Consider the following 23864-nt stretch of genomic DNA (forward strand, 5'->3'; position numbering starts at 1 on the left):
TACGTATATTATTATTCATCAATATCACTCAATATATGTAGAACAGTATTTAAACACACGCTCTTTTTTGCTAGCAGTAATGTATTCTTAGTGTGCCACGAAACATTATTGATAATTTATTATAATCTACTTTACGGATACAAAGAATTATTTTCCTGATATGTGGTACAAAAGATTTAATATATAAGGCTTGTTTGAATATCAAGCCCTTTGTTTTTAACAATTTAACTATTTAAATTATGATTTATGAAAAATTTGGAAAACACTAGTGTATTGATTTTGAATTTTCTGGACATTTAATTAATTTTGAGTTCGCCTAAGAACGGAATTGGAGTAATATTGTATTCCAATGCAATTCAGCTTATAAATATCAATTGCTGAATTGCAGGAAAAGTGCTGTATTTGTATACTGTATAAAAATAATGATTAAAATCTAATTCAGCAATTAGATATTTTTAAGGAAATTTTAAATTTTTCAAACTATTTTTAATAAGAGAACTGTAAATTTTGAAATCTAAGTACATTCATAGACACAGGATCTCAGTCTGCTTATAATTATTGAATTACGATCTAATAATTCTAATATTTTAATTAAAAATATGTAGTTGTCATCTCCATTGGACACTTAATTAAATCTATGTACTACTTTGAATGAGCATATTACAACCTAGTTAGTGGCCGGCACAAAAAAGTGGCGTCAAAGGTTTGTTATTTTTTATTCCTTCTCTCTCACTCTTTTTCCTTTTTCCAATAATTCTAAATCTCTTACCTTCTACTTTATTTTTTTGTATTTTAACATTAGTTTTTATTTATTAACTATTTTATTTTTTATTTAAATAAAACACAATTTCAAAATCAGGTTTTTTCATTCTTAGAAATTGGAAAAAAAATAGACGAAATAATTGAAAACTAAAAACTTTTTTTTTCTTTTTTGGTATTTACAAAGTAGGAAATTTTTCTCCTATACTCGTAATGTGCACATAGTCCGGATACCAACATGTTTTTTTTTTCGTACATGGAAAATGAAATCAGCAGGAAGTTTAATAGAAAAATTTTAATAAAAAAAAATAGTAATAATAAAAAATAAGAAGAAAATTTTTACATTTTATTTTAAGGTTATCCTTTTAACGTACCCAGTTATATTTGGTTTTTACTCTTATACATACATAATATGTGCTTAATATATAATGAAAATATAAACATGTATGTAGTTACATACATAAGCATTATTTCTTGATTTAAGATAATTCACGTATACACAATAAAATAGAGTTTTAGAAGAAAAAGAAAAAAAAAAGAAAATTTATCAAAATGTAAATTAAGATAATAATAATCGTCCTAGACATTGAAAAATTCCATACATATATTATACATTTATTATACCCTTTTACATTTACAATATGAGAATTTAGTAAAGAGTTCTCTAGTAAAGTATTAAGAAATTATGATATTTCAATTATAAATCAACCCAATTCAATTAAAATAGCAAAATCAAAACACAGGAGCACAAAACTTTGAAATTAGAGTAAAATTTGTCTTATTACACAATTCAGCAATTACAGCTTATAAGCTGAATTGCTTTTTTAATATAGTATTGCTACAATTTCGAAATCAGAGCATTTCTGTAATGTTTCCGCTTATTTTCGAAACGTTATTTTCTACTTGATTGCAAATTCAAACCATTTTCAAGTGAAACTACATTCTCACTTGTTTGTTTCGTTCATCAGACCCACCTCTCTCCAGAAAACTACGCTCTTCAATATAATATAAAATTTTAAAAAAGCTTCTGAGATAGAGTAATTTCTTTAGCTAACGTATATATGCTCTGCCCCCTACATTTCACATGAAAATTTTTCTCATTCATTCTCTTACGTTTTTTAATTCGTTATGAATTCTCTCGATCCTTATGCATATGTACATTCTACTGGAAAACCTTTTCTACCATAATCTCAAATAATTTTCATTAAAAAAAAAATAGAAAATTATTACATTTTCCTTTTTTTTGCTTAAATTGTTTTAAGATTTCATATATTTTTTTACATTTAAATGGAAATTATTGCTAATAAAAATGGTTAGTTAGGGTTCTTATGGAAATTTTATATGACAGAAGTTTTATTTTTTCATTTTCATATTTTCTTCGTAATGCTTTGTTTATTTTTATTTCTGCTTTCTTAATTTCTTAAGATATTTTATTTTTTTTATATTTTATTTATGATTGTTAATCATGAAATGAATTTAAATAGTAAAATTTTAAAGAAAATAATCTTAAATTTAAAATTTTTTATCATTTAAGAATATTTTCTATGTTAGTTAAGAAAATGTTAAGTGTTATATGAATTTAAATTATGTTTATACATATAACATTTATACATATTGTATTGTAAAATTAAATTATTCTTAGCATATTTTAAATATTGAATACTATATTTATATTTTGTACAATTTAATTTTTTTAAAGAGTATTACGAATTACACCGTATTCTTAAAAATTGCATTCAAATTTTAATGATATACAATTCAGCAGTTATAATTCATAAGCTGAATTGAATTTTAATACACTTTTGTTACATTTTTTAAACTAAGGATTTAGTATGCTTAGAATGTCTTTTACATAAATTGCGTTTTATTTAGGAGCGTATAACAGTTTCAATGTATAACAGTTTCTACGTATAACAGTTTCAACGTATAACAATTATTACAGCCTTTATAAAGAAGTAGTTGAAACCATAGCTACGCTCATTTCTGCCGATAGATGGCTTGATATTTTTATTGATCCGTTATATAACATTTAATATAAAACCCCAAGAATTCAAAAGCAATTTTTTGAACGTTATTTATTTCAGGTAATTTTGAATGATACGGTCCGACGGCCGTCATTAAAATATCATTTCATTTTAAGATAGTCAAACATATCATGAGTCGGTCATTGTTCGTTCTCTATTTGAAATACAGATTTTTTTGAGCTTAAGAGAAAACTTGCTCCTCTTTTAACCATCTGATTTTGATATGTTCTTGGTTTGATATTTTTTTTCTCTCTTTTTTTTTGTTCGTTCATTAGTTTTTCTCATACAATTCACATATGTGTTATATTTCCTTATAAAATCCTTGAATTCTTTATTTTTTTTTTCAAATTTTATTTATAGAATTTCACCTTTTTTTTTTCTTTTGTTATTTTTTTTTAATATTTCACCTTATTTTTTCACTACTCATTTCAGTTATTTTTAAAGGTCGTTTATTGAAATACCTATATGTGGTATAAGAACAAAAGAGTACAATACGATAATGAACTAATATTGACACACACGCATACATAAATGCATATTATATACTTGTGTACGTACATATTTAAGAAATATTGTTGAACATACGTCGGTAAAATATTCTATTGTCTTTTCATAATATACAATGTGTGTAAACATTAATTGACTTTCTATACCATCAACCTGAATATGAATAACAGAAGAAAAGACAAAAAAAAAAATAAAAAGTAGCACAATGACAGAATGAGCGGCGACCTAAATTTCTTCCTTGAACAGAAATTTTTTTTGTTTTATATAATATTGCTTTTAGAATTATGTTTATATTATACAGAATATCCGAGACTTGATGGTATTCCGATAAGCATAGATAAAGTGTAGCAGGTGTCCAGGACTCAATAGTATTTCTGAAACATGATAATGGAATGGATCCAGGCGATTAAAAAACATAAAATTCCCTTTCTAGCAATGTACAATCTTTTAACTTGCGAAATATTCGACCCAAACCTTGATTTGCACATAATTTACGATATGTTGTCTACTTATTCTTTGACCCTTTATTTTGATACTGAATATTTGAATATTTAGCAAAAAGACGTCAATAGTAACAATTACTGTGAAACGAAAACCGTAACCGAATCGTTAAATCAAGTTTATTCTACTCGAACACCCTGTATTTACACAAAAATAAACCTACGTTTCTGTGTACCAAAATAATATTTTCTCTCAATTTAAATTTAGAATATTTTTTTTTTTCGAATATAATGAAATTATGTCAAATATTTTTGGTTTTATTATCATTAGGACATCTTTTTTGTTTTGTATGTTCATATATAATACATATTTACATATATATAGCAAGGATATTAAAAAAAAATTTACATACACATGTATAAATAGTATTTATGCATATATATAATGTACTTGAAATTGAATGTTAGAATCTATTGTTAAAAAGTGTCCTACATAACTTCCATTTATTTACAAAAAATCATATAGGAAAATGAAGTGAAAACTGTTCAAATATTATGATAGAAAAACATTTTGTTATAAAAATATTATATGTAAATATATTTTGAGAAGAGTATATTTTGTTCAATTCTGAAATTATTTTTAACCCTTACACGCACCACACAAAAAAAAACCAGTTTGTTATGTTGAAAAAAAAATGAAACTTTTAGAGATGAAAACTGTAATATTAATTATTTCAAATCGATCGAATCAGAAATATTTTTTATAAAATTTGATTATTTTTTTCTAATTATACAGAATATTTAAATTAAACTTAAATTAAACTGTTATACACATATGAAATTACTATTATATAAAACTGAAATAAATTAAAATTTAAATCACAAATAATTTTAATATTAAATAATAAAAATAATTCCCTAATTAAAGAAAATATTATAAGATATTAAATGCACTTAATGTATAACAGTTAAAATTTGTCTTATAGTACACAGATCATAATTTAATTGCCTTATATTATATAAAATTTATTTAATTTTATTAAAAACATATTTTGGAATATTATGGGAATAAGATGGTTATTCAAATAAATATTGATTATAATACTGTTATACAAAGACAAAATCAAATATTATAATAGCCATAATAAATTGAAGAATGCAATTCAAATAAAATAAAATAAAATATTACATGTAAGATTCAGATATTGCATTCAAAATCTTAGAGATCATTATACTTACATCTAGATTGTTATACTCAAATAGAGATCATTATACTAACGAAAACCATAATAATTTTCGTTATAATTGAATAAAATTTGAATATTTTTAATTTTAATAACATTTCGAGTTTTTAAAGGTAAAATTTTCAAATTTAATTAACAAATGAAAATGCAATAATTTTTTACAAATTCACTTTAGATTGAGCTTAGAAAATTCTCAATATTTCTTAATGTTTTATGTGTGAGACTGCAAAGACTCAAATAACTCAATACAAAATCAATTTTATGGTTTAATTATCTTATTTACATTAAAATTAGTTATTTATTCAATTAAATAATATTATTTTGTTATTATATGATACCTTTAATTATGTTTACAAAATATTAATATTATTATTTGTTTTAAAAAACCCAAGGAATGTAAACTAATTACATAAAATTAATTTTATGATTATTTACTGAAGACTGACTGACTGAAATAAATTTTAAAAGTAATAAAAATTTGGCTTTTTCTTAATTAAAAACAATTAACTAAAATATTTAAAATTAATAAATTTTAAATAATAAAAATATTTTTTTGAATATTTAATTGTGACTCATTAAATATGTCGCAAAATGATTAATTTTGAATAAAAAAATATATAAGAAAAAATAAAGGATCAACTGTACAAAAATCGAGAACAGAAAATTAATTATTAAATAATTTTTAAAAATTTTTAACATTACCCCATAAATACCTGAAAATTCTCTAAAATATTTTATTTATAACCTTTACAAAACCTTTTTTAATTTCAAAAACAAAAATATTCTTAAAAATTAAATTTATAACTTGGTTTTTCTTTTCTCTCTATTATACCAAGAACTAATTTGCAATTATCTGGACTATTCTTCCATTATATTTAAATTTGCAACTCTTTTTCGTATACTATTAGTAAATTATTAATGACATTCATATGACCTCTAATAAAAATATAAATATCACTTAAAAATATACAAGAGGTACTTGAAATTATTTTCCTTAACTATTATACTTAGTACTAGCCAACTATTTTTACCTCTAATATTATTGGTTTTATAAATTTTCTTGGTAAAATCAAATATTAAAATCATATTGTTGCATTAAAAATATTTTTGCATAAATTCCAGGACATATGGCATTTTTAGGATAATAAAATATTAGACCCGAATGCATGAAGCATGATTTTCAGGTAATATTTAAGTGTTATTTAAAATTGAGGATAGGTAGAGTTAAAATTTTGTTTAGTAAAATGCAAGGTATAGACGCAAATTTTATTAATGGTGTCTAATAAAATTACAAAATTTTTGTTAAATTTTATCCCCTCCACAATTGATTTTAAACACTGATTTTGATGTGATTTGAAGTTAATAAAAATGTTCTAAAACTGAGATGTTATACAAAATTTAGTCTTAGTTGTTATGAAGAGCTTAAGAAAGAAGTTGTAAATTAAAATAAAAATATAAAATATTTGTATAAAATTAAAGAAAAAAAATTTTAAAAATTCAAATGAGATTTAGCTTAAACATCAAAAATTGACAATTAAAAAAAAAATTTATATTTTAATTAAATTTTTCTAAAAAAAAAAACATTTTTATGTTAAAAAAATTTGTACAAGTTTTACAACAAATACTTGGACGTGCTAAATTAAAGAAAAAGAAAACTAAATCGAAATTTCAAAAATTAAAACGTCAAAAAAATAATCAAGACAAAATGTTAGACATTGAAAAACCAACCCCAACTACAGAATATGAAAAATTAGAAAAGCACGGTCCAATATTTGTTAGTACAAATTCAATAAATAGTGAAGATTTTTCAACATTCTTAGAAACAAGTGATATAATTGAAAAATCAAAAAGAAATCGTCGTAAAAATAATAAAAATAAACGTAGAAATTCAATTAAAATTAAAAAAACAAGAGAAGAAGTATTTGAAGTTAGTGTTGTCGATGAAATTGAATTTATGAAAGCATTAGAAGATAACAATGCCAATAATTCAAGTGAAATACGTAAATTAGATTTAACAAAAAGTATTGAAAATTTAATGAAATATTTTGATGAAGAAATCGCTACAAATGATACTGATATTGATATTGAAAATGGAATTGAATCAAAAGAATCAATTACTGAAAATTCAATTGAAAATAATTCGAATAATATTGAATGTTCGTTGAAAGAAACATCATCATCACCATTACAAAAATCAAAATCAAAATATGGAAATAATAGTATGAAATTTTGTTCTTCATCACCAATTAAAGAGAATGAATTACAAATTGATCAATCTAAATCATTACCATTATCAGAATTTGATAATAAAAATATGCCATCTATATCACCAATAAAATCAACATATGAATTAACAAAAACAAAATCACTACCGCAAACAGTAGCATCAACAACACAACAACAACATCAACAGCAATCATCAACAAAACCATTAATGTCATCATCATCATCATCAGATGATAAAAATATGTATTTACGTACAGGTCCACCAACAAAACCGAGACGTATGAGACGTCAAACACAAGTCATTAATCCAACACGAAATTCTTATGAAGAATATAAAGAAATGTCAAAAGATGATTTAAATTCATTGAAGAAGAATATAAGTCCAAAAATTCGTGATATAGTACAATTATTCGATAATAAATTAAGTCCATTGAAAATTCAAAAATCCAATAAATTATCAAAAGTTGATAAAATAAAAAATTTAATATTACAAAAAATTCATATGCCACAAATTGATTCATGTAATGATGAAGAATCAATAAGAAAACAACCAGCAGTTTATGTTACAAATCGATTTACTCAAAATGATCCACCAAAAGAAGAGCAACAAGAACAAAAGGAAGAAATAACAGCACCAGTTCCTATGAAAAGAACAATATTTATGAGAGAAAAATCAAATACTAAACCAAGACCAAGATCAAAATGTTTAGATAAAATTGATTTTGGTAGTAAATTAAGTATTTTTAATGGTGAAAAATTACCAGAAAATATTGAACAACAAAAACATAAAGATAAAAAACAAAATACATCAATTGATGTGGAAAAAATTCCAAAAGTTGCTGATATTATTAAAAGTGTTGAAAAACGTTGTTCCAATGAATTCTTAAATTCATCTCTACATATTAAAACTAAAAAATTAAGTCCAAAAATTGAAAAATTATGTAATAATCCAGAAATTTTACCACCATATACAAAATATGCTAATATACAGTCACCTACGAATTCAAAAAGTCATAATACATCACAAGAAATAACACCATCAAAATGTGCTACGACAAAAGTCGATTTACCACAACCATATTTGAAATGTATTGAAGAACTTAAGAAATTAAAAAATGCTATTGCAAAAGAAGATTTTACAAATTTCGAAACTAAAGTTATTAATTCTAAAAGTCCAAATAAAATATTCGAAGCTAATGAAACAGAAGTTAAGATGATTGATAAAAGTGACAATAATAGTAAAAATAAATTTAAGGTGGCAGAATCAATTAACAAAAATGTTGCTAGACAAAATGTTGATACAAAAGAAAATAAATCACAAAATTCAACAAAACAAAAATTAGATACAACAGGTTGTCTAATACATGACGAATTTATCTCGAAATTATCAGTTAAAGATAAAATTGCATTATTCAATCAATTCGTAGATGAAGTTAAAAATAATCGAATTTTATTAAAAAAGAATTTCTCTAAAAATAATCAAAACATACCACAAGATGCTGAATCAAAATCTAATCAAAAATCACCAAAAAATCATGAAGCTATTAAAAATATTAATAAAATTATTACTGATTTAAAGGCAAAATTGAATGAACCCAAAGATCAATTTAAAAATGATGATGAAACAAATGATACAAGTAAAATTAAAAATGAAAACACACATATAAGCAGTATTGTAGTACATTTAAAACCATCACCAATACAAACAAAACACAATAACACATTGAGAGATTCAATTTCATTACAATTTGACAGTTCATTTTTACCACAATTACAAGCAATCAATTCAACACATCAAATTAAATATGCTATTGAAGATACTGTTATTGATTCATTAACAGAATCACAAATAAATAATAGTTCATTACATAAGAGTGCATTAATGGCAGCTGCAGATACTTTAGTTGAACCATTTGGTGATTCTACAATTGCTGGTATGGATAATGAAGCTTTTAGTGAACTATTAATTAATTCTATCGAAAAAGAAAACAGTCCTAAAAGACATAATACATCAATGTGTAGTTGTATTCCATTTGATATTTATGGACCACCGAAAAAAATTCGCCGAACAATTCTAGAACGTTCTGGTATATTTGTAAATCAACAACTTGAAAGTATGTTCTATGAATGGTTAACAAATTATAATCTTGATAATACAAATCAAAGTACACCGAAGAATAAAGGAAGTTTTAAAAATCTTACTTATTGTGCCAATGAAATTACGAAAACTGATGAAAAGAAATCTAAAAAAAGTCCAAAAAGCTATGCAGTAGAAAAGGTAAGTGTTTTAAATATATAATAATATAATTTTAGTGATTGTTTAATTCTAATTTGTATATGTATTTTGATTTTAGTATGCAGAAAGTAACATGTTAAATTATACAGATGACAGTCCAAAGAAGCTATCACTTCGCCGTAATTTGCGTTGGAAAACAGATGATTCTATTATTGAGAAATGTACACCACCACCGCCACCATTTCTACCACCACTTCCACTGCAAATTCCAGAAGAGAATCCAAATCAGTTACCTAGTTCCGAAGATGATGGACGTTATTCTATAACTTCATCAATATTCTCTAAAGGACCATTATTTGATAGTGACAATGATAATCCAAGACGTCGTAGTTTTATAATTGGCGCTCCAGTAAATTCACGTTACAATAACAAGATAAATCAAATTGATATAAAAAATGATCAATTAAGTAGTTTATTTGAAGTTGATACAAAACTTTTAAAGAAATGTCAGTCTATTGAACAATTTAAAAAAGCATATGTTCTGACAGTTTTATCAAGTCCTTCACCATCTTTAATTAATGATGGTGAAAATTGGAATGTTGATAGTTTTAAATATAATAATTTAAAAGATTCTTCATCTATATCAAGATCATGGTCACATATTCCATCTTTAGAACACCATCAATCAAATTTTGTCAATACATTATCAACAACTGCAGGCGATATACCAGCATCACCATATACGAAATCGATACGTTCGCAAAGTAATCAAAGTTGTCAAAATTTAATTGATAATACATTATCATTTGATAATGAATTCTCAAGTGTATTTGCTAATAAAACTTTTAATGAGAAAAGCTATAATAATGTTTTGAAAAATACTTCAACTAATAATCTTGAAAAGGATATTCAAATTGATGTTGAATACATCAATAATCATACTGCAAATTCAAAAGAAGTACGATTCAGTGATAGTGATAGTATGGCAGAAAATCAAAGTAAACCAGTAATTAAATATCGTAAAACACCGAAAAAGATTTTAAATAAATCGTCTCCAACATCGGTTAGTACACCAGTTAAAACACCAGCAGAAACAAATTTACTATCAAATGATAAATTCAATACACCAAAATCACAACTGTACAAAGATGAAAATGTAAAAAAATTAGATAATAATTGCAAATCAAATACTTCAACTACCGAATTTAATGAACTTAATAGTGATTTTAGTAAATATTGGATTATATCAAAGAATTGTATTTTAAGATTTCCAATATTTTATATTGAACCAACTGAATTATTAAAGAATATGAATGCATTCGTACAAGAAGCTAATAAAAATGCTAAAATAAATTTTGGTGTCGATTCAGTTCCATATTTTTCAAAACAAAAATTAAATTTACCAGTAAATAAATCGGAAAAATATTCGAAATTTTGGTTTGCAGCTAACAATTATATTACATCATTTAAGGGTAAATATATTCGAGGACAACAAATACATCAAGCATTTCAACTTTTAACTGGCTCTGAATTACGTTTTGGTATCGATAATATTGAATTTTCATCAACAGCACATTCAACAAATAAGAAATCATTTAATTTAAATCAAACTGAATTATCATTAAATAGAAATTCAATGTATAGTAAAACATCAGATTTAGCACCATCTGATTTTGAATCTGATAATAGTGATAATCATCGTGAAATACAAAATATTTTTAAACAAAAAACACAAACAACAAATAATAAAACAAATTATGAATATCGTTCCCGTGCATGCAGTAGTAGTATAGATGATGGACCATGTTCAGAAACAGTTTCACCAGATAGTGGTGAAGTTTTAACATCAGAATTAGATGATGAACCATTAAATTTTGATAAAGATGGTGATCCATTAGTTAATTTATTTGCATGGATTCAAAAAAGTACTGGAGAAGTTATCGATAATATAACAAAACCATTAGATGAGACTTTAAAACAAGATGAACAAGAGAATAATATTAATGATAATGAAAATATTAATAATATTAAAATTGGTAAAATGCCAAGTGAAGCTTTAAACCGATTAATGGAACAAAGAAAAGAAATATTAAAATTACAGAAACAATTAAGAAATAAAAAATTTAAATCATATTCTTGTAAATTTCCAAATTTATCACAAGCAAATACACCATATGAGCATTTAAAACGTTTACAAAATATGGTTAAAGCAATTGAATTTATTGCATCATCCGATGGTTATGTAAATTGTAGTCGAATGCAATTGGAAAGTTTTATTTATGCTTTATGTAAACATGCAGATCTTTGCCTTTTAAGTTGTATAACACAAATTAATAAAATTATACAAATTATAATCGAAAATGAAATTTAAAAGATTTTTATAAAAAATAAAATTATAAAATTAACTTTTATTGTAATAATTTTTTCCTATCAAGATTTAATCTACATAAATTTATTTAAATTAAAAGAATTTTTTAAATGTAATATTTTTTCCTAAAGTTTGCAATTATTTTATTATAAAATGTTAATAATAAAAATATTTTTTAATTACAAAATAAAATTATTGTTCTTTATTTTTAAATTTTAAGGGACTGTACTCTTCAATAATATTTGCCTGTTCATTTCCCTGAAATTTTACTGAAAATTTGAAAGTTCTTGTAACCATGCTGAGTAAATTTACAGGTTTTATTATTTTATAAGTTCAAAAATAATTATTTGATAAATTTTATATTCAATTTAAAATTGTTTTAATTAACACAATACTTTTAACAAAACAATTTAATTAATAATCTCCACTTTTTTTTTATTTCTTTTGTAGCCACCTGAAAACGAACTTCAGAAATCCCATGATAGTACAGCTGCATTAAGTGAACATCAATTAAGGGTTCAAGCATCACTACAACGTCTTAATATACCAGATTGGTATCGTGCATATAGTTCAACATCAAAAACTGGAACTGAAACTGGTAATCAACAAACAAGTGGTTATAAACCAGGTAGTTTTACAAGAAAACGTGCTTCCGATTCTGGACGATGGGTTGGTTTAAATTCAAAAACAACTTCACTTAGTTCATTAGGTTCACAAAGATCAGATCGTAGTCCATTATTATTAAGTCCATCAGCACATAGTCATCATGGTACAACAACTGGTGGATGTACAACAGTTGGTGGACAAATACCAGTTAGTGGTGGTTTTTCAAGATGGTCAACATCATATTTAAATTCATCACAAACTTCACCTAGTGTATCACAACGTGGTTCATTTAGTCGTGGTGGACCAATTAATTCTAGTTTCAGTTCAGTTGGTTGTGGTGTTGTTGGTGGTGGTGGTGTTGGAACTGGTGGCGGAGGTAGTGGTGCATCATCAATAATACGTAGTTCATTTAGACAACCATATATGGGATGGAGAAGTCAAGAGAAAATTAATCAACCAAGAACACCACATGAAAGGTAAAAAACGAAATTTTTTTTTTTATATGCTTTAATAAGATGGAATAGTACATTTTTTTTTTATAAGCGAAAATAGAATGGGTTTTAATTATCAGTATAAATGGTATAAAAAAGGTTTTGGATATATAATTTGATAAAGGGTTTAAAATGAAAGGAATGTTTTGGCTTATAATTTTTTTTTATTTAAGATAATGTAGTGTGATTGCTATAGTAGCTTTTAACTTCTTAATTTAAATTTAAATTATACATATTTTATTGCCTCAGAATTCAAATAAAAATTAGATCTTATAAAGATATTCAATAAATCTAATCGTAAACATTCGAATGTTCTCTTTTTCAAATAAAACTTAAACTCTATTTTCAATTTAAGTTAGTCTCAATTAATTCCACCGTACTCCCCATTTAAGTGTTATAGACTCCAAAATGTATAAGCTCCATATTTCTTCGAAATTTTTCAATATTACTCTTAACTAAATTATTAATTTTAATAGTAATAAATAATTTTACAAATCAATGTACTCTTAATCATATTAATAAAATAAAAATTTATTTTTTATTTTATATACAAAAAAAAAAAATCGAAACAAAAACACAAACAAAAAATATAGACTTGCTTCATCATTATTATCATCAAAACCACCGAAAAACGATCAAGTAGATGTAACACCTGAAATACAATCATCAATAAAAGAAGTTACATCAGCTATTGTACATCATTTTAATGATCAAAATAGGCAACCAAATGTACAAGCAACAAGAAGTCGATCAACTAGCCCTAATTCTAGGTAGGAATTTTAAATTTAATTAATAAAATATTGAAAAAAAATATTAAATTTAAAAAGAAAAAAATGAACAGAAATTATAAGAAAGCATTAAAGTAAAACAAAAAAAAACTCGAATTCATTAAGTAAGAACATCCATATTTAATGAAATAAATTAAAAAAAAAAAAATTAATTTTAAATTTTCAATGAACTCACACCTATGAACATAAAATTTATTATTTTAATAGTAAAAATTAAATGAACAAAATTATAAAAATAAAATAATTATAAAACATAATATTATATTTATAAATATTGTTGTGATACAAAATAAATATGTTGATAGCAGTTTGTTGCGAACATTAGTCCTATAAAACAGCAACGAGTAATAAATTACTCAATATTTGTTTTGAGTTAAACAGTTAAAATTTATTATAAATATATATATATAGAGAGAGAGAGAGCTGCTGTTAATTTGCTACGCTACAAAGCTACACCACATTTTTTTTTTCTATTTATACATTATTAAAATTAAAAAAGAAAAAAAATATAAAAATGAAATAAACTAAATTTTAATTTAAATAAAAAAATTATAAAAAAAAAAAACTCCTTATTTATAAATATTGTGTATGTGTTTATTTTTAATTAATTTTATACGAAAATGGAGAAACATGGATCAATTTAATTTAATTAATAAATTTAGAATTTTTCAATTTTGTGGGGATTTTTTTTTTTTTTGCGCTTCTATTTCCAAATTTTAAATTAATTAATTTTATATTTAAAAATCAAAAAAAAAAAAAATTAAAACATGGAAACAAGAAAATCAAGAGAGCAAATAACAAGTACATTAAAAAAATAGAGAATTTTACTCAAAAAAAAAATTAATTTTGCCATTTTGCAAATTTTTCTTATGACTTTATAGGTAAGAGAATTTACAAACAAAAAATACCATTAATTTAACTTCTTAAAATAAAATGAATAATTTTTCATTATTAATTTCCTTTTTTTTTTTTTTTTTCTATATTAATATGTTTGTTGTTTTGGGAGTGTTGCTTTTGTTTTTTTTTTCCAATGATTCTTTTAAAGAAACAAATGGACTAATCAATTATAAAAAATATTTAAAAAGAGCAAATATTTTTTCTTTTTTAATTTAACAAGAAAACAAATAAAGTTTTTTAAAATAGCTTTTAAAATTTCTCTAATTTTAATTTTATTATCTAAAACTATTAAAAAATATTAATTGTAAGAGTTAAAATCAAAATTTGTTAACTTCAAACACTTTGACAGAAAATAGAAAATAAAAAATTTAGTCGTGAGTCTTGCTATTGTCACTGAAGTATTTATAAAATTTCGTGATAATTCGTTAATTTTTGTTATGTCAAATATTGGAGACTCTCCAGTCTCCACTCTTAAGATGTCTTAATAAATTACATAAATTCAAATTTGCATTCAAAATCGGTGCAGTGTGGACTGCGCTACATGTCGTCGTCGTTTTGAAGTACAACAATTGAGTTATGTCGCTGCAACAAAAAATCATTTGTGTATTTTGGAAAGTAATATTATTATCGTTGAAATGTTTGACATAAATGACATTTGTTATAAAAAAAATTTAATGTTGCTAACAATTATAATAATTTTCCTACTCATCTATTTTGAGTTTTAATTTAATTTTGAGCATTAATTAATGAGTATTTGTTGTCATTTTCAAGTGAGAATTTTCATTTTTTTCTTGAAATATTAGTGAGCTTTTTGAAATATCCAATGAACTTATCACTTTTAAAACCAAAGTATATATATACATGTACTCAGGAGGTTCGTAATAAAAAAAGAGAGGCTTGTAATAAAAAAAAATTCTTCTCACTCAAATAGCAAATTATACTCATTCAGTTTCGTGAGTTAATTTTTCTCATTTTTATTAAGGAAGTAATAAAGTTTTTGATTTTAACACCTACAATTACATTTTTTTATTACTTTTTACATGATAATAATTTGCGTAGTTTTTTTTATTATTTTTGTTTTCTTTTTATATCTATATTATAAATATAAAACACGGGAATGGAATGTAATATAAAATTTTCACTAAAATATAATTAAAACTTTTTAATATACTAACAAGTTAATTCAAAAATTTTACAAAAACAAAAAGAAAGTAAAAAGAGCTTACATAAAATAGTTAAGGAAGTTATACAATATTGCTTACAGAACTGTTTAATTAACACACATACAATATGTTATTAACTTACACATAAATTTATAATTAATATTAATTAAAATATAATTTACATAATTTTAAAAAAGTACATAAAATAAGTAATGCTTCAAGCTTTGGCCGTAAAGTAACGCACCAAAAAAAAAAATATATATTTATTTTTTATAAAGAAATTTTTTAGAAAATAAAAACAGACACTGCTCTCTAGCTAGAAAGAAACTGTTAATAAAATCACGCATATAGTTGAATTGAAAATATTTTCTAAATATAAAAAACACGCTTTTGTAATGAAAAAAAAATTAAATATTAAAATTAAATTAATAAAAATATTGAATTTTATTTAAAATAAGTAATAAATATTTTATATAATTATAGTTTTATTGAACTATATAACAGTATATGCTCAGTATAACAGTTTAATCCAAAATAATGATTGTCTCTCGAAATTAATTTGATTAGAACAAATTGAAAAAATCGAAAAGAGTTAAAACTTTGTTTTGTTTACTTTGCAGGCGTTTCTGTTATACAAAAAATCTGGTTTTCTCTATTTTAGTTGACAAAACTTGCTAGTCGCTCATAATTTGAATAATATTGTCTCTCGTTATTTTTTTAACGATATGAGCCGATTAATTGTATTTTTTGTACACTTGCATATTTGAGATGTTGTTCTTTTCTATTCCTCCCATCTTAAAGAGGCCAGAAATAGTACGTTTTAGAAGAGTTATGAGAATAGAATTACTTATACGTTTTAGAAGAATTTTAGTCAGATCTTGGGAACTTTCCACTTCTTGGGGAATTTTATGTTATTAATGAGAATATGTGATCAAAAAAACCCAAAATATGGGAATTTTCACTTTGTTATTCTATAATCATAATTTTTACTTTCTTCTTTTTCAAAGGATCCATGATATGCCAAGGGCTAAATTTAATTAAGTTTAGCTTAAACACATTAAATTATTTTGTTATACACATATAAAAAAAAAAACTAATATAAAAATATCATGAAAATTACACGGAAAATTTTAATTTCCTAATTATGTATTTAGGAAAGTATATACAAATATTACTGAAAATATATAATAAAAATTCTAATAAAAACTAAAGTATATATGTACAATTATACTAATATTATATAACAGTAACTATTTTTATATTCGTAACACAATTTCCAATATAAAATAAACTAATCAAAATTCAAATCTCTTTTATTTTATCTTATTTATATTTGTATGTGTATATGAGTATATTCTTTTATTTTTATAACAAAATAATTTTACAATATGTATAACATGTTTACACATTCTGTCATATAAATGAATGAAACGAAAAATATTATTTAAACAAAATGTTAAGAGAGAGACAAATAGGGGAAAAAAATGTAGTCAATCAAACTATGTGCTCTGTAAAACATCACATTTCTACCTTAACAACTTATAGCTCTCTAAGTAATAAGAATGATCTATATAGAAATGCAACATAAGCATGTAAGAGAGTGATTACTGTTATATTGCGTTTTTTTTTTTTTTATAGAAGTTCGATTGAAAAACTGGTTTCAAAAAAAAGGGAACGTAAATTCGATAGTTTCGCATTAGTTGATAGAAAAAGTAATTTGTAACCGTTCTGTATATGTTTACAAAATTTCCTTTTACTTTTGTGAATTGTTTAGAAATTGTGGAAACAGGCTGACATTAGATGAACAGACAGATTGAAATTAATAGCCATATTTTTTACGAAATTTTTTGAATATTTGCCGAAAACTCTTTATTAACTGATTCCTTTTTTTTTTCTGTCTTTACCTTTATTTTGTCTCATTTTGTAATAAAAACAAAGAAAAATAAAAACTGTTTAAGGTTGATCCTATTTCATAAATCATGTACAACGGAAAACAAATATGTAATTTAATTTAGGATTTATGAACAATTTTATACACACATAAAACATAAAAAATACATATGAAAGAAAAGAGAGTAAAACAATGTAATTGTATAGAAAGTAATTGATTCCTTATCGTTTCAATAAAAATTACGTAATTATGTAGATAAAATAGTCTTCTAGTTAACGTAGGAAAACTCTTCTTATTTTATTACTCTCAATTAATTATTCTACTCGTAAATATAGTGGGCAATATTCTTATTCTGTCTAATTTTTTTGTTTATAATTCACAAATTTCATTACCTTTTCGCTTACGTTTTCAATAGCGTAATCGTTAAGGTAATCAGTACAAATATTCGTAAAAGAAATTCCTTACGCTTCGGGTAATTCAATACCTAAATGTAGCTCCAAAATTAATATGACTAGCCGATTCAAAATCTGAGTTCGGTAATTAAGTTCGTGTATGTGTTCTTATTCAAATATTCGGACACCGGATATGTGAACAATTGAGAAATCTGATGATTTAAAAAATTTTCACTGAGAGGACAGAAATTACTAGAGTCGAAATCTACTGTTCTCCTAATGTAAATTGAAAATTGATCAAAATCTGACTTTTATTACTATAGTTAAACAGATCTGAAAAGAGATTTAAAATTGCCCACACGAAAACCAATTCAAATGAAAATTTTCAACAAAAAAAAAAAGTAAGAAACAGAAAATCTCTTAAGGATTTTTTTTTTATATTTATAGTTCTCTTATATCATTCTTGATATCCTTTATATCCTTCAGAGCAGGATTAATAACACACACCAATCTAAATTTAATATTTGTGGTATTTTTCCTTTTTATATGCTCCTTTTTTATGTCTTTGTTTTTACAAATTCGCAGAGGATTTGTTTTTTTTTTTTTTTTTTACATTTTATACAATAAAAATCACATGTGTAAAAAAAATTGTGCAATTCTTGCTTTTAAAACAAAAAAACAAACCTATACACTTTTGTTTCATATCCTAAAAAAGGATTTTTTTATTTTGTTGTTTTTTAACTCCCATGTCATTTCAACCTCTGCGTGTTGATAGTTCTGTGATTTTAATTTTATTTTGTGCATAAATTGTTGTAAAATCGCGTGTTTTGATAAATTTTAAAAAAGACTTTAACTAGCAAGGGCAAAAAAAAAATTTAAACACAGTGCATACCTAGCAAAGAATTATATGTACATATTTACATACACACATTTACAAAACACTATTCATGTCTCTTATTTTGTTCTAATATGCATACTTTCTAGATTAAATTACACAGTCTAGAATGAACGATTATCGTCTATGAATAGTGGTTGTAATTTTTTTCACCTTTGATTTTCTATATGTTCACATTTTGTATGTTATAGTAGGTATATGAAAATTTTTTAAGATTGTGGGCCCAATTGAAAGGCAGATAATATGTACTAGCTGGAATAGTTTGTAGATTGTAGATTTCTAGAAAGCCGGACAAGTGAGAGCACGACGATATTTCTTTCGAGCCACTGCAGCCATTCACGTTTTATTGTAACCCCACCAACCCTCACACAAAACTGTAGATGTAGGAAATTGGACAGAAATTCACGAATATTTTGAGAAATTTCTACTAAAACAGTTGCGATGCCCGATAGTCGCATAGGATGTGTATGGCGGTGTCGTCACTGTGGTATATTGAATAACATTTCGTTTTCTGAAAATTATTTTTGCGGCCCGGCCCATATTAAATGACTATACATCGCGCATAAGTTGCATATGTTCCAGATATACTAATTCGTACATAATATGCGTTTTATTTCGTGTAGACATCAACAACCAAAAAAAAAAAACATATTTGTATGTAACAAGGTCGAACTAATTATTTATGTGGCGGTCGGAATAGAGAAGGCCATTCATTATGCAATAAAACGAAAATGTATAACGAATGCAATTGTAGACATAAAAATTAGAAAAAAAAATGGAAAAAAATTTTTTCCTTCTTTGAAAAATGATTTTAGACGAAAAAGATATTAAATCAAAAGGACTTTAATTCACAGCAACAAAGTAGTATGCATGTGTATATGTGGGTGTATGTCTAAATTGCATGCAATTTTTTATATCAAACACACACACACACGAAACTATTAAAATATTCAAATTTTTGTTTATAATAAATGAACCCGAAGGTGTTATTAAAAATATAAATTATACAAAGTTTATAAGAACTAGACAGACGCGACTGACCATAAAATTTATATGAGCTCAAATGTGATTGCTTCTTATATTTTTCCGTTTACTTTTTTAGCCTCCCTATATTAACCTATAAAGAAATAATGCAGACTTTGTTGTAATTAAAAATTGACGTCGTCACGTAATCAAGTATTTTATTAATTATATACTTTAACTTTTACGATATGCAATTATGTATAAATTCTAGACAACAAAAAAAAACGTAATTAACGTTATCATTACAGGCTAGAAAATAAAAATTTTATAATAAAATTCTTCAAAATTAATCACTATAATGTTAAAGGGGATTTGAAAAAATATAATGTGAATTGAATTGACGTCATTTCAGTCTTAAATTTAAAAATACTAAGCGATATCCGAAATGGGCGAATATAAACTTCGGGCGAATATGAACTTTTAGTACTATTAGATTTTTGAATTTGCCTTGATTTTAAGAGAATTAAAGGCTTTCAAAACTATTGAATGAAATTTTTTTTTTTGCAACAATCTTGGTGAATGGAAACAAAATATTGTGATCGGCGAATCGAAATGACATTTGATTTGATGAATATCAAGTTTTGGTGACATAATCGAGCAATTCGCCCAGATTTTATGCGAACATTTAGGTTTTCAAAACTGTGAAATGAAAATTTTGTGTTTGACAATGAAAACAATTTTTTTTTTTGTATTGAATTCGCCGTGTTCGTTTGATTCGCTTCATTGGGCTTATAATATAACCCATATTTTATTAAATGTATTATATAAGAGGAACTCTATAATTAATATTAGAATTAAATGAGAAATTTTACCTGAATTTTCACCAAATTTGTGATTTAACACGGTTTTCATTTTAAGTACATTATATTAATTTTGCAACTAATTATTGTAAATAATAAATCTAATATATTAACATAGGTGTTTTTCATTTGGATATTTTCATTAACTTTAAGCTATAAAACTTAAAATTTAAACAAAATAATCTTTATTAATTGTTAATCTCTTCTTAGTCGTAAAATAAACCTTGCAAACCATTCCTCTTTTCGAAAAAAAAGAACCATTATTAAAACCATAATAATCTTTTGCAAAAATTTACCCACGAAAATTTTTAATCATCTCTACTATGTATATGAATCTAAAAATTAATAATTGAAAAAATAAAATTTAAAATTAAAATTAATTATACAAATAAAATAATCTGGAAATTAAAAAAATATGAAAAAAATTAAATTTTATAATATTTGAAAAACAGAAAGAAAAAAAAATTAATTTTAATATTAAAACTAATATTATTAAATAATATTTCTTTTAATTAACATTTACTACGTATACATTTATAATATTTTATTAATATTTTAATTAAAATTAAATATTAATATTATTTTTTTTGAATCTACCATTATTTATTTTTATTAATAATAAATTTTTTTTCTCTTCCTCTCCAATTTCTTTCAAATAATTAATAATTACCGTACGCATTTCTACAACAACACAACAAAAAAATAAAAAATTATAAAATGCAAAACTCACCATCTTCCAAAAAAAAAAAAAAACCCTTAAAAAAATAGAAAATGTTGGCTTGAAAGTTCATTTGTTGGTGTACGGCCATTAGAATCTCCACAAACTCCAACAATAGAAACAAATACATTTACTCCAGCAACAACTGGTGGTGGACCATCAACATCATCAGCAACAATTATTAATCAACAACAGCAGCAGCAACAACAACAACAACAACAATTTCAACAACAATTTATACAAAATAATCAACAACAACAACAACAACCTGTATATGATCCAGTTTCTACATTTAGAACACATACAAATACACCACAACGTTATCAACAACAACAGCAACAACAACAGTATCAATATCAATATCAACAACAACAACAACCGCAACAATCGGATATTATTCGAATTAATGGAGTTGGTGAGTCAACGATTATATAAATACTAAAAAATAAAATAAATATGATAATAAATTTAAAAAATAATTTTTTAATATTAAAAATTTTTATATTATTAGAAATTCTCTTATACATAAAATATATTATATATACATCAATATTTATGATATTATTATAGTAGAAAATAATATATTGAATAATTTTAATATAACAGTTAAAGTTGGAAAAAAAAAATGTAGCAAAAAAAAATATTTTATTTGAAAACGAAAATTTTATTTTTTAATTTAAATTTTGAGTTAATAATTTTTTTTTTGTAATAAAAATATATAATTATTAATTTTTTTAATTTTATTTAATTTTTGAGAATTATTGTAGATAAAAATTTAGAAAAACACTGAAAAAAAATTTATTGAAAATATCGAAAAAAGTAAACATTGTATTTTTATTTTTTAATTTTTTATGTTTTTGTATTTTAATTTTACATACATTTTTTATATAGTATATAAATATATAAAAATAATTAACAGTTTGTTAAAATTTATTATTTTATAGTAAATACAATATATTAGATAAAAATAGTGTAATTGTAATACACGCTACATATATAATGTATAACAATTTTATTTTTCATTTTTGATTTTATATGAAATTATGACAAGAACACAAAATATAGATCAGATTATATTGCTTGTTTAATTTTCATTTTAAGTTCTATTTATAATTTTTTGTGTTTCTAAAATAGACCAATAGAAAAATGTTGACAATGTGTGAAATGAAATTATAATTTTACAGTATAACAGTATAGTGTATAAGTAACACAAATTTTTTTTTTTTTTTAAATTCTCACATTATAAAATTTATTATAAGATTTTTATTGTAAACACAAACTAGAACAATAAGAACATAGATTTGATTTGCATTTGACTATAATAAACTGTTCGAAATTTTTATTATTGTTATTGACTATAGAAAACTGTTCGAAATTTTTAATAACATTCTCTATGTATTTGAATTTTTTACTCGAACGGAAAATGTTATTTTCGTTTTGCAATTCGGGTTGGTATTTGTATTAAATTTTTTTTTTTTGTTGCAATTTTAAATTGAATTAAAAATTTATTAGAATTTTAAAATTAAATATTTTCAATTTATACTATTTTTTTTTTGGTTATATTCAATTATAACAGTTAAGCGTTATGATAAAAATAAATGAAATTTCGATATACTTTCACTATTATACGAGAAATTTGCATTTCACACACAGTCCAATATATAATATTATTAAAATAATTTAAATAATATACAAATTATATTATACAAATACAAATTTTCATTTTACATAAAAAAACATAATATATACATACATATTATATAATGTATATCTAATAAATTTAATTATTACATTATTATTTTCATAATATTTTTTATTTAATTGAACTTAAATATTATTATGTATATGTATGTATGTAAAAAAAAAAAAAAAAATTTATTAAAATTTTTACAATTTCTATGACAATAATTTCATTTTTTTATATACATACAATTATGTATATTATGTATAAAATTACAAAATAAAATTATTAATTAATATAAAATTTCATTTAATTTTAAATGCACAAATTTATAAAAACACTTACAAAACAATAATTAAAGATTAGCATTCATTTTGTAAAAATTCATTTCAAAATTTTTTAATTTATATTAAAAAATAAAATATTATTCTTTATAAAAAAAATATTTTTATTAATAGGAATCAAATTATTATTTATATAGAGATTTTTCCTCGAATAAATTCCAAAAGAATAAAAGTAAGAAATTTTGAATAAGAAAATTTGAAAATGTATGGAATAATTGAATTTTTTAATAAAGAAATACAAAAAAATTCAGAAAATAATTCAAAAAATATTGAAAATTTTAAAATTTGTAATTCTTCGTAAAATTTCTAATTAATTTCAAATTTGTAATTTTCTCTAAATTTTTTATTAAAAACTCAATTGAATTTAAAAA

At 23.2% G+C, this 23864-nt stretch overlaps 1 protein-coding gene across 2 annotated transcripts in view; it reads left to right on the forward strand.

Moving 5' to 3' along the window:
• LOC129616322 (uncharacterized) overlaps window positions 1-23864 on the forward strand; it is a 66314-nt gene that overhangs the window by 29701 nt on the left and 12749 nt on the right. For both annotated transcript variants that reach the window (XM_055531932.1, XM_055531937.1), the window contains exons 3-5: window positions 12255-12886; window positions 13495-13671; window positions 21519-21883. In XM_055531932.1, the coding sequence (XP_055387907.1) occupies window positions 12255-12886; window positions 13495-13671; window positions 21519-21883 (1174 nt within the window). The remainder of the gene's footprint in view (window positions 1-12254; window positions 12887-13494; window positions 13672-21518; window positions 21884-23864) is intronic.

This window comes from Condylostylus longicornis, unplaced genomic scaffold (assembly GCF_029603195.1).
Source record: "Condylostylus longicornis isolate FDR11 unplaced genomic scaffold, ASM2960319v2 ptg000005l, whole genome shotgun sequence".
Lineage (NCBI taxonomy): Eukaryota > Metazoa > Arthropoda > Insecta > Diptera > Dolichopodidae > Condylostylus > Condylostylus longicornis.